Raw genomic sequence first — 12,534 nt, forward strand, 5'->3', positions numbered from 1 at the left:
ATATTAACCCCAATAATTAAAGATGATATCATAATCTCATTTGCAAAGTTTATCTGAGTCTTTGTGGTAGATCAAAGCAAAGAAGCTCACATTTAAATTCAATTAGTAGTTACATTTCTTTTTTTCATGTCTGGATTTTTTCATACTGCTCATCAGGTTGGACCCAGGTGGACTTGCAGAGCAGCATGGCATCAAAATGGGGGATCAGATCCTTGCAGCTAATGGGGTGAGCTTTGATGACATCACTCACAGCAATGCGGTGGAGGTCCTGAAGAGCCACACCCACGTCATGTTGACCATCAGGGTGAGCGAATGAAAAAAAAGGAAAAAAAAATATGTTTAAAGCTGAGCTAATCAGTTTCAGGTTGTTGGGTTGGGTTTTTTTTCTTTTTACATTTTTATAATTAACAAATCAACAGGGTATGAGAGGACTGTCACAGCATGAGGACACATTTTTGTTCTTCCTTTTACAACCTGTGACTTAAATGTCTTGGCTCAGTTTCAGACAGCACACACAGAGCAAGTGACGAGAGTAGAGGATTTAACAGCCAAAAAGCTAAATATATTCCAAGGAGTGAGAGGAACACAAGACAAAGAGCTAACATGAGAGTATATATTGGGCTTATTTTCCTCTTTTGGACATAAACATACCTCCAGTTAAATGCTGAGGTGTACATGAGCAACATTTTGTCAAACCACCAAACTAAAAAAAAACTCAGTGTTGTCTGAAATGAGACTGAAGTTTGATTTCAGGAAGTTCTCTAATTGCAGTGGAGTGTTAATAATTTGCTTCAGTTTAAACTTAACAGCTGATTGGAGCCTTGAGTGCCGACACAATAATAAATGCTAGCGTGTAAACAACACCGGCTCTTCTCAATGAGCCTGCACTGCTGAGCAGACAGTTGGCTTACAGCCCTCAAATTTCTTATGTGTGCCTGAGTATGTGTGCTAGGCCGCAGCACTTAACCTGTGTCATTTCTGGATAAAGGCACCGCGTGTAGGTGCGTATGAATCGGTGTATGTGTGATGTGCGGCGTGCTCTCAGCTCGCTAGCATTGCTGCATGCTCATTTTACCCCCCTGATCTCAGGTTCCACGTGTGAAAAACAGCCAGGCACGACGTTCATTATTCAAAGGCAGGCGAGGATCAGGTTATAATCAACCGAAAGCCTTAATTTATGCCTTCCTCCTGTCCTGTCCTGTATGGATGGATCACACACATAGTAAAGCAAGGTTTTATTATTTAAGACCCTCACACCTGTGCTCTTAAAGGAAAAAATGAGTGCTGATGAGACAGTTCCTTAAAAAAAAGTTGAGAAGGCATTATACAGTATTATGTGCTTACGAGAGCCACGTGTTTTGTAATTCTGTGAACCACATAATATTTACCCTAACCTATACAGTAAATACAAGCACCTTAATATCCTTACAGCTTTACATTTGAAGTAAGGATTCATTTGAACTGGATATTAAAGCAATTACTAATCATTACTAGAGCAAATATAACATAACTAAACTAACATTAAGTACAATAAGATGCTGCACAGAGGTCAAAAGGTGGAAATTAAGCTGGTATGCATAACTGAAAATATCAAAGGCAGAACAACCTGTAAGCCCAGTGCTCGCTTTAATGTGTGGACAGCTTATTGATTGGTCCAAATATTCCAGTGATTCCAGGGATTGTCATCGCAAGTGGTGCTCAAAGGATAAAGACTTTCCTTTTGCCCTCTTCACCAAGTTCACATTTTGGTTTTGAGCGTCATGTCTTAAAGATTAGTGTATGGACTAGCTTGAAATTGAATTCAGGACTCATGTCAAATGATAATACTTCGGTTAGCCATTGTTTTATATCTGTGGTCGTAATCTTGTCAGATTAATCTGCAGAACTAAAATGATACCTTCTCATCACTCTCAGCTGTATGTGACATGCTAATGAGCACACAGTAACGTGTTTGTTGTGGTCCCAGCTGTTTTTTTTCTACCTCTAAGTTTTGAATTGTTAGTTATCTGCTTGAGTTTGAAGTTTTGGTTCTTATATTTGGCAGGCTGATTTTTGCACTCCTGTTTTAATTTCCTCATTACTCTCTAGTGAGTTTGATGCTTTATAATATTAATAAATCTCTGAGTTCTGTGTTTACTTTATTCCTCCTCTAGTGAAGAGTTTTAGTTTTTTCCCATGCTTCTTATTCTAACTTTAGATCATGTTTTAGTGCAAGTTTTTTCATCTCTGTGTTTAGTTTTTAAAAAAAATCCAATTTTACTCATTTTGTTGCCGCTTATGTTTTGCTTTGAATTTTGCTCCTTTCTTTGCGATTTTCTGATGACTTTCACCCATGTTTTACTTCCCCCCTTTTCCTAATTCCCATCTCGCCCTAAGTGTATGGATACAGTAGATAGCCCCATCCTTCCCTTAAAGGCCGTGTCTCCACATCTGTACACCTTACATTCATGTGCTGACTGTTTTCCCTCTCTGAAGTCCTTTAATTGGATTCAGAAGACACTATTCCTTCTTTTAAGATCAGATTCAGATTCGGATCCATATTCACCCCATTGCCAGTTCTTTGTGTATTTTCATACAACAAAAATTGCTGTTTCTCTCCAGCTACATACTGTGTAATATACCAAGCTTTAAATACAAACATAATAAATAAAAGCAATATAACTGTTGTCATGACTTGGTGCTGTCTAAATAAAACTGAATCGAACTGAACTTGCTGACGATCCTCATGTAAACACTGCTATTATCAACATGTTGCTGTAAACTCTTTTTTGCAGAGTGTGAATGTGGCTCACAAGTAACAAAAAACTACAGGAAAAAATCCAAATGAACAAATGCTGGCTCATTTTTAAATGTTGAAAAACCTCACTAACAGTCAATAAAGTCTAGAGAGTCTACTTCATAGTAATCATGCTGACTGTTTGCTGTTCTCGATGAACATTTTGTTTTTTTGATCTTCAACAGGAAGCTGGCAGATACCCCGCATACAAGGAGATGGTGGCAGAATACGGCTGGCTGGAAAAGTGTATGTTGACTGTTTTTACAGTCCCTGGACAATGTTTAACACAAGTTTTACAAGAGATAATGAACGGTGGCGTGAGAAGTACTGCCTTGACTAAACAAAATCAATGAAGATTTTATCTGGTTTTCAAAGCTACATGGTGGAGTCTCCTTGGAAACATTTAAAAATTAGTGGGATAGTGGCCTTGTGTAGCCTTCTTGAACAACAAAGCTGTCATTCAGTTTCTTAATAGCACTCCAGTTCCTTGTTTTTTGCTTTGATACGAGCCCATCTCAACACAGCTAGGGATTAATTCAGTGTACTCAAAGGCAGCTCAGTCATCTGGAATGGAGCATGACTTGACATCTGTCGAGATGCCAAGATGCAGAGTCACTTTGGAGTTTCATTAGGAAAAAAGAAAAAAAGAAGTCCTGCTTTTTTTTCTGTCTATCAAAAGCTCACAGGATTATGGGGATATGAGAACAGACAGGTTTTCATTCAAAGAAAGCAGAAATAAGAAGGAAACAAATTAAGCTTTTATGGGAAAACTTTATCCACAGTCCAGTCTAGCATGTATATTTATGTTGCTGTAACATATGGCAGCTGTTACACACACTAATCCCTTATATTCTTTGGATTGTGTTCTATAGTAGCCAATGGAGGCCCTCCACCATCATCACAGGGTTCAGACTCCAACTCTTCTGCCTCGTCATTGTCCTCCACCACCCCTCTCAGTTCCCTCAGTGGTCTCTCCCAGGTCCTCTTCCCTCCTGTCTTTGGCTCAGAGATGGTAGACATTGGCATCTGCACTGAGGACCACTCCCGACGTCCGAGCAGTACTGATCGAACTGCTGACTCCGCCATACAGACTGAACCCCAACCTCCAAACTACCAGGACCACCTGTTACCTAACGGGTCACACCCCGAAAGGCTCTCCACGACAGAAACAAGCCGGACTGTTGGTGCCACATTAGTGTTGAAGGACACGGTCATACGTGGGAAAGGAGAAGGGCCAAGGGAGATGGGAGGAGCTGGAGAAGGTGGACAGGGACGGGTGAAAACGCTGTCATCAGGGAAGCAGGAAGTTGAGAAACACTCACCAAAGACAGCAGCTCTGATGGCCCTGAGCAGACCGCGGAAGCCAATCAGTCGTTCCCAGAGTCACATCACAGAGTCAGGTGAGGTCTGCAGGCTCTTTGGGGTTGTTAAATGTGGGGAACTATGGATGCAAGGTAGTTCTCTATGTACATTATTATTAGCTGACAAGTTTTTTCCAGCCTATTTAGGACATATGGGGTGGCTGTAGCTCAGGTGGCAGAGCAGGTCAGCCACTAATCAGAAGGTCGGTGGTTCAATCCCAGGCTGCCTCCTGGCTGCATGCCAAATATCCTTGGGCAAGATACTAACCCCGTGTTTGCCTACTGGTGGTGGTCAGAGGGCCCGGTGGCGCCTGTGTCCGGCAGCCTCGCCTCTGTCAGTGCGCCCCAGGGCAGCTGTGGCTACAATGTAGCTTGCTATCGCCAGTGTGTGAATGTGTGTGTGAATGGGTGAATGACTGAATGTAGTGTAAAGCGCTTTGGGTTCCTATGGACTAGAAAAGCGCTATACAAATGCAGGCCATTTACCATATTTTAGTCACAGTCTAGGTGTTTACAATTAAGGCAGTGTTTTCTGAGAAAACAACACAAACACAATACTTTTTAATTTATTAACTTTAGCAGCAGTGGTTAAACCGAGATGGTGGCATAAAAAATAAAGCTCTCAGTATTTTGGTAGTGAGCATACAACCAACACAGTTTATTCATGTGACGAAAATTTAAGCAGACAAGTGATGTTTTACGTCACTGGTTTTAATTATGGACTGTATTAGGTACATCTTGCTAGTATCGGGTTGGGCCCTCTTGATGCCTTCAGAACTGCTTTAATTCATCATGGCATAGTTTCAAGGTGCTGGACACATTACTCATAGATATATACTAGATATACTCAAAGATCAATAAAAGTTTCTGACATAGTTGATTATCCAGCCATCAGGAGATGGGTACACGGTGGTTATAGAGGAGTGGAGGTGGTCAGTAACAATACTCGGGTAAGTTGTGGCATTTAAACGATGCCCAGTCGATACTAATGCATGCAAAGAGTGCCAAGAAAATATCTCCCTTATAGCACTACAGCTCCACCAGCCTGACCATTGATACAAGGCAGATGAGGACCCAAACGCAAAACTCACAGAGACAAAAGCTGAACTCAAAACCTCTGCTTTATTGCAGGCTTCACAAAGAAACAGAACTAAACTGGGAAAACTAAACTGAGCACAGAGGGAACACAGAGAAAGGCACACAAGTTCAGGGAAGAGACATTGACAATGTGACACTGAACTGAGGGAGACGTGGACATAAATACACAGAGTGTTAACGAGGGTTAACCCCAGCTAAGAAATCAGTCTTTCCAGAATTGCGGCACTGTTATCAGATATTGAGCTGATGTTTGTGACAGTTCACTGCTTCTGGGCTCTTCCTATAGGACACGCATCAGTTAGACAACGCCTTAACCCTCCATCACTCCAGAAAGTAAACAAGAACATTCAGACTCTCCACGGCTGATTTAAGCTCCATACAGAATTTGTCTATGAGCACAAGGTTGCCACAGACTCATGATTAATCACTGCCCTTTACTCTCACTTGTTGTACCTCTGTGAGAAATGAATAAGACCAAGCATATGGAGAAATATCTATCCAAGCCTTGGTGGGGCTGTTGAGTTATTAGCCTTTCCTTTTCAATTTCTCCAGCTCACTCGTAGCTTCAGAACCTGGTGGGGGCTCGGGCAAAGCTTAGGTCTGATTGGACATTTGTTATTGTAAGCGGGAGCACTTCTCTGTAGTGCTTCTAATAGATGGGGGTGTGTTCAGGTTGGTGAGGCTGCAATTCATCAGTGATACACTGTTGCTTTCCACAGTGTCAGATTTACTGCAGTGAAAAGAGAAGCTGACTGGAAGAGAAATGAAAAGTCTGTGCTTATAAAGGAGAGTGCGTGTCAGCCACTGTTACCAGCTTACAGTTAAGCATTGAGCACAACAAGGCCTAATGAATTATGTTTTCAGCACCCAACACAGATATGCAGAATGTCCTACTCCTGCTGTGGCTCAGTCAATTTTCCTGTGTACAAGACATAACTGCAAAAAAAGATGACATGTAGTCTATAGTTTGTTTAGTGCACAAAGTACAGTATGTGTGTTAATTTAAAAAGAGATATTTGTCTGTTTTTCCCCCCCACCTTTAGAGGAGAGACAGAAGAAGAAAAGGCAACACAGGGAGAAAAGCTCAGAAGAGGGTAAAACTAGTCTGAAACGCTCCAAAACCTTTGTCAACCTCTTATTTAAGAAAGACCGCAAAGAGAGGAGTCGCTCCAAGTCGCCGTCTCGCCGTGCAAACAAAGGTGAGAGAGCGGTCACAGGGTGTGGGTTTTTCTTTCACATAGTGCAGCCTGCAAAGTGAAATGTTGCTTCAGGTTTTGAACAAATTGTGGAACATGACTCAGAGGTCGTTAAATTGACTAATTATAATACACAGTGTCTCATTTTAAGGCCACACTTTTAATTATAATCAGGGCATAGCGTTCTCTGAAGGAGATAAGTGAGGACATTATATCCAGCAGAATGTGAGGGGAGGTTTCCCAACAGTCCAGTTGTAGATAAAGTCTTTAGGAGTGTGTGAGTTTCTTACTTGAAGCTAAGACTAGTGAGCTTGGATAGAGGGGCACTGGGTTGTTCTCAGGATCGAAGGAGGTTGAGAACGCAAGTGAGGTGAGATGGAAAGCCTCTTTAAAAGAAGTCATTGTGGGTAGCGCTGGTTTGAAGGTGGCAGGTGAGAAAGCTCGGGTGGGTCTTTTCTTCAGCAGGGCAGCAAAATCATGAAGACATAGAGGAGAGAACAAGAATAGCTGGAGTAACCAAGAATGAGGCCTGTTTACCAATCTGAGATGGCACACAGTGGTGTGGTGTGCTGTGCTGTGATAGAGACTCAGTATGGAGCTTCCCTTTTAATACCAGCTCCTGATAAGGTCAGTGAACTACAAGTGTGTTTTCTGAACAGCAGGACCCCACGCTCCGACCTGCCCAACCAATCCTACAACAAAGAGAGAGAGAGAAAATGACCCGAAGACAAAAACCCAGTGCTCTACCATGACAGAGCTATAATACAGAATTCAAATGTTAAAACAGCCTCGTGAGATGACAAGTTTGCAGTAATAAGTAAGATTTTGTAAATTTGCATTGCTTTCCCTGATTTATAGAGGTGTTCCATTATGTTTAGGGTTTTATTCATCTCTAATGTTGTAAAGTCCTGTAAGAGTGTAACATTCATGATGACAATATCCAGTTAATTGCATAAAAATAGGGTCTCGGCTGATGTGTTGTAGAAAACTTAGTTACAAACAGAAATACTATTCAGATGTGTTAGAAGCAAAAATGTAATGGTGAAGAGCATAAGTTAAGATGCCTTGATAAGCTTGATTTCTTAATTTAATATCTTAATTTAAAGTTAGTGTAAGTTCTCCTGATGGTAAAAAAAAGCCTGCACAATTTATTTATAGATGTTGAGAAGTCAAACATCTAACTGGAAGAGTTTTAAATGCCATCAGGACAGTTTCTTCTTTGCACATCATTTCTTTTATCTACATTATTCTTTAGATAAGGAACGGGGACGCCCATTCCACCTCTTGACCTCCCCGAGGGAATCCCGAGCTGGCAGCCCACTGCCCCGACTCGAGGTCCTGCAGCACGTGGAGGACATGGCAAAGAAACTGCTCAGTCAGGATGAGGTGGCTGCTGTGATGAGACACTGTCGGCGAGTGAGTTTCTAAACTGAAATTACCATCGCCACCTCAGAGGCACGCTGCTGTGAGAGTGCAGTGAGTCATCGAGTGTTCTTTAGTCACAGATGTGTCGTGTAACAGCTGTGACAAAAGATGGATTTGGCCTGTCTTTATGATCGGGATCGAACATAAGCTGTCATTTGATTCATTCTCAGTCCACCTTAATCCTAAAATATTCAGCTCCTTGGCTAGCCCGTTGTCTGACCTCAGAGGGTATTGACAAGAGAGCTTAGAGAGACGGGACAAAACAAAAGGGAGGTCGAAGACAAGAAAGTTAGGACTTGCTGCAGAGGTATAAACATGTGCTCAGTTCATCACATAAAGTGTTTCTGCACGCTGAGCTTTTAGTCACAGCAAGTGCAGAGCTCTAAAAACTATACTTCCCATTATCTCTAATCTATAATATGTTTTATCACAAATTTGTCTCGTGCTGTAAATGTGTATCTTGAGATACTGGAGCCTCGGTGTGTGAAGCAAACTTTTCTTGGACAAGCTGAGATGTATCCAGAGGTGTAAAAACTTCTCGCAGAGATGACATTGTAAAACTAATTTTATAATCACACACTCAAAAAATGATTCTTCGCTCTCATAAAGATGAAGCAATAATTTTGAGCAAAATCATACTGAAATATTTAAAATCAAATGTTTATTGATTCAAATAATTGTCGATTAAGCAAAATATGCTTTATGTAAACTGAATGTACACTAATCAAGTACATTTCTGTTCTTCAATTTCCATTAAATTAATGTTTTTTAGTGCACTTATGTAACAAAATTACAAGCATGTTATACATGTACTCAAATTTACTTAAAGTCAGTTGTCTGGGTATAAATATTTTTTGAGCTCAGTCAGATCCTCAGTGTACATGTCCAGCTGGTTCTTTTTGTTTGCCTACTTTAATTTGTGCACCAATCAAATCCTTCCTACAGTTTCTGTCCGACTCTGTAATCGAGGACTTGGTGCGTCCTCTTCTGGCAATCTTGGACAGGCCAGAGAAACTGCTGCTTCTCAGGGAAATAAGGTGAGATACACAAGGCATAATACTGCTTTATGTGTTTACATGCTGTATGAACTACATGTCCGCTTTATATCCACTGCAGAATGCTGATACCAATGACTGAGTTGGGTCGCTTTGACAGCATGGTCATGCCTTTTGAGCTGGAAGCGTACGATATTCTCAAGAGTCGCTCAAGTAAGCATAGGATGCACCTGACATCACTGCCCTGATATTTTATTGTTGTTGTTGTTTATTTATCCAGTTTTACAAGATTAAATTCTAAGCTGTGACAGAATAAAAAACAGAAAAGAATTTTTCAAGTGAGATTAAAAAAAATGAAATCTTTCTTTTTAGCGCGTTCCCCAGCTCTGCGTTCTCCTCGTAGTGGAACTCCTCGTCGTCACCTCATCACCCCAATCCCAGGTACATGGGCTGTATCTCTTGCTCTCGCACTCTCCTTATCTAGGCCTCGGTCCTTTCTTCAACCTTTCTCTCTATCTGCTTGATGGCTCCTGTAGGATTATAACTTATACAGAGGCTCAAACCTCTCTCTGTCTGTCTCTAGTTTTCTGCCACTTTATTCCTGCCTCATCTTATATTCATAGTCAAAGCCAAACACCTTCACACGCAGACCATATCCTGTCCCTGGCACACATTCCCCACCCTCATATAAAAAGGACACACACACACACACACACACACACACACACACACACCCCGAACAGATCAGGTTTCCCGTGCTCGTGCTGAAGAGGGTTGTTTTACATCTCGGTGCATACAGAAAAGACAGAGACGTGCTGTGTGACACTTCAACAATGCAAAGATGCTTTGAGCATTTACTTCATTTAAAAGCAAGCGAGACACAATCAGTCCCATCTTCAGACTGATTGCAGCCGCCTCTGAGGTCATAGGCCCGGGTCAAAGGGTCAGTATTATGAAAACAGCAGATATCTGTCAAAACGTCTCTGAGCTGTCGTTGTTCTGTCTTCTGCCAGCATAGCTAAGTTTTAACATGGAAGTAGAAAGCACGGATGAAACTCACAGCACTGATTCTGCTCCATCATAAGCTTTATAATATGCACTGACTCAGTCACTCACTGTTTATATGTTTGTACAGACTACAAGGGTGGATTTTATCTGCAGCCGGTCCACGACAGACTGCATGAGCGCCGGTTGATCGAGGAGTTGGAGAGACTGCGTGTGACAGGTCAACGGTCTGGCCATCTCTCGCCATCCCGTGCCTTCACCCCTCTGCTGGATGTACCTGTGGACAACTATGTATCCTCTGTGCGCTCCCGTTCCCCAAGCCCCTTGCCCACTCACAGCTTCCTCCTCAAAGAATCCCCACACAGCACTAAACGTGGCCACCAACCCCATCGATCCCCAATCAGAAGAGAGAATGGGGCGTCGTGGTACGATGAGGTCTCCTTGTTGTCCGTGTCTGACCGAGGGGACGGGGCTTATGAACGAGGGCGGTCACCTGTGAGGAATGGCCATGGGAGAGTGAGGAGAGAGGGCAGTCCTGACAGTATATATGGCAGACAGAGTAGGCAAGAGGGCTACACGGAGGTCAGCGTACACGTTCCCTCACAGCGGAGAGGCAGAACCCCTCTGGCTGAGGTATTTGATCCCCAGAGGGAGAAGAGCCCGTCCAATGCCAGTGGGAGTACTCAGCAAGTGAATGGACACTCACAAGATGTTCAAAAAGTGAAAGGAAGACAAACTCTACCACCCAAGGAGTGTGAAATCGCCACTTTGACTATTTCCAAGGCCAAGCACTCACTGGGTAAATAAAAAACAGCACTTGTTGTGACTTTCATTTAACTTTAAACTGAAATTTCAGGGTTTGCTTTAATGCCAGCTTCTAAAATCGTTTTTAATCTGTGACCGTATATGCGCTTGTAAGCACAATACAAACTGCTTAGTGACTCATCCTAAGCTGTCTCTTACATGACCAGTAGAGGTCAGGCCATCACTAACTGCTAAACTAAAATGCATTTATAAGAGTTCACACACAAAAAAAGACCAAACGACCAATCGATACAGTGTAAGACTAGTTACAAAACATGTGGTACTGCCAAACATGCCCTCAGTTTATTATTGTTCTTTTTCTGTGTGTTTACAGGTATTAGTATCTCTGGAGGTGTAGAGTCTAGAATCCAGCCCATGATAAAGGTTGAGAAAATCTTTCCAGGTGGAGCTGCATCTACAAATCAGGCTTTGAAGGTCAGCGTCTAGCATGAACACATATAATAATAATAATAATAATAATAATAATTGATTGGATTTATATAGCGCTTGTCTGTAGCAGATTGTGAGAGAGATGTGCCAGCCCTCAGTCCTGAGGTTATGAGTTGTTGCTATGAAGTAATTGTGTCTATGACAGAGACGTGTGCAATGAGGAGTGGAGAGTAGATGAGAGCCATCTCAAGTGGCCCATCACTTTCATTATGAATGAGGTACATGGATGCTGGTCTGCTAATGTATTGGTAATATATTGCCTGTAAAGTAACTTAACAGTCTTCTTGGCCTGGTTCACTGAAACACATATGCTACACATGCGCTCATTCACTAAAGTTAATCACAGACTTATTGTTAAAGCTCAGTGGAATTAGAGATGCTTGGGAAGAAATGTTTGTGTGCAAAGTTGAAACATACTTATTCCAGCAGTAGGAGGCTGACATTATGTACTCGTGTTTGCTGACAAATTCGTATGTTTCCTAGCTGCAAGTTATCAGTTGAAAACTGCTATCTGAGTGTTATTCCTGATCAGTGTCAAACATGTGGGCAATCCCATATCTAACTAACTTTACCTGGCCCTCTGTGTACAGATACCTACATTCACATTCATACAAACTCCACATCTCTGTAGGTGCATCTCAAGACATTTGAATATTGTGGAAAAAATTCAATATTTTCCATCAGTTTAATAAAAATGAACATTTAGGATATCCTGGACTTACTGTGCAATTAAACTCCGTTTTACTTTTGACAGTTATGGCTTACAGAAAAAAATAATAGAAAAAATATCTCAAAATAATACAAATGTTGATTTTTTTGAATTTCAAAGAGTATAAATACTGTGTATCTCTCAGGCTAGTTTAGTACATTGTGTCCACATGAAACTCATGGACAGCCTCCACAAAGAGGGTAAGCCACAGGTCATTGCTGAAAAGGCTGGTGGTTCACAGACAGCTGTATCAAAGCATATTGATGGAAAGTTGATTGGTAGATAAAGGAGCACAAGCGACAGGGGTGACTGCAGCCTTGAGAGGATTGTCAAGAAAAGTTGTTTCAAGAACTTTGGAGAGCTTCACAAGGCGTTGACTGAGGCTGTTTCCATCTTTCACTACGTCCAGAGCTGTAGTAGTCCTAATATCAAACCACTTCTGAACCACAGACAAGAGAAGTGCCTTAGCTCAGCTAAGTAGGAAAGAACTGGACTGTTGCTCAGTGGTCCAAAGTCCTCTTTCAAGTCTGGAGGAAGAGTGGAGGGATACAGAATCCAAGTCCAGTGTAAAGTTTCTGCAGGTTGTGATGATCTGAGGTGCCACCAGGTGTCATCTGCTGATGTTGGCAGTGGTTGGTCCCCTGTGTTTTAATCAAACTCCAAAGTCAACACCGCCATCTACCAAAACATTTTAGAGCTCTTCACGGTTCCACCG

General features: G+C 41.9%; 1 protein-coding gene across 2 annotated transcripts in view; it reads left to right on the forward strand.

Annotated features, from left to right (window-relative positions):
• The window catches only part of pdzd7a (PDZ domain containing 7a), a 28,107-nt gene that overhangs the window by 12,075 nt on the left and 3,498 nt on the right, over nucleotides 1–12,534 (forward strand). For both annotated transcript variants that reach the window (XM_026189763.1, XM_026189764.1), the window contains 10 exons: nucleotides 157–304; nucleotides 2,962–3,022; nucleotides 3,649–4,176; nucleotides 6,279–6,434; nucleotides 7,687–7,847; nucleotides 8,802–8,893; nucleotides 8,973–9,064; nucleotides 9,224–9,292; nucleotides 9,987–10,655; nucleotides 10,995–11,095. In XM_026189763.1, coding sequence (XP_026045548.1) covers nucleotides 157–304; nucleotides 2,962–3,022; nucleotides 3,649–4,176; nucleotides 6,279–6,434; nucleotides 7,687–7,847; nucleotides 8,802–8,893; nucleotides 8,973–9,064; nucleotides 9,224–9,292; nucleotides 9,987–10,655; nucleotides 10,995–11,095 — 2,077 coding nt within the window. The remainder of the gene's footprint in view (nucleotides 1–156; nucleotides 305–2,961; nucleotides 3,023–3,648; nucleotides 4,177–6,278; nucleotides 6,435–7,686; nucleotides 7,848–8,801; nucleotides 8,894–8,972; nucleotides 9,065–9,223; nucleotides 9,293–9,986; nucleotides 10,656–10,994; nucleotides 11,096–12,534) is intronic.

The sequence above is a fragment of the Astatotilapia calliptera genome, chromosome 13, assembly GCF_900246225.1.
Source record: "Astatotilapia calliptera chromosome 13, fAstCal1.2, whole genome shotgun sequence".
Classification (NCBI taxonomy): Eukaryota; Metazoa; Chordata; class Actinopteri; order Cichliformes; family Cichlidae; genus Astatotilapia; species Astatotilapia calliptera.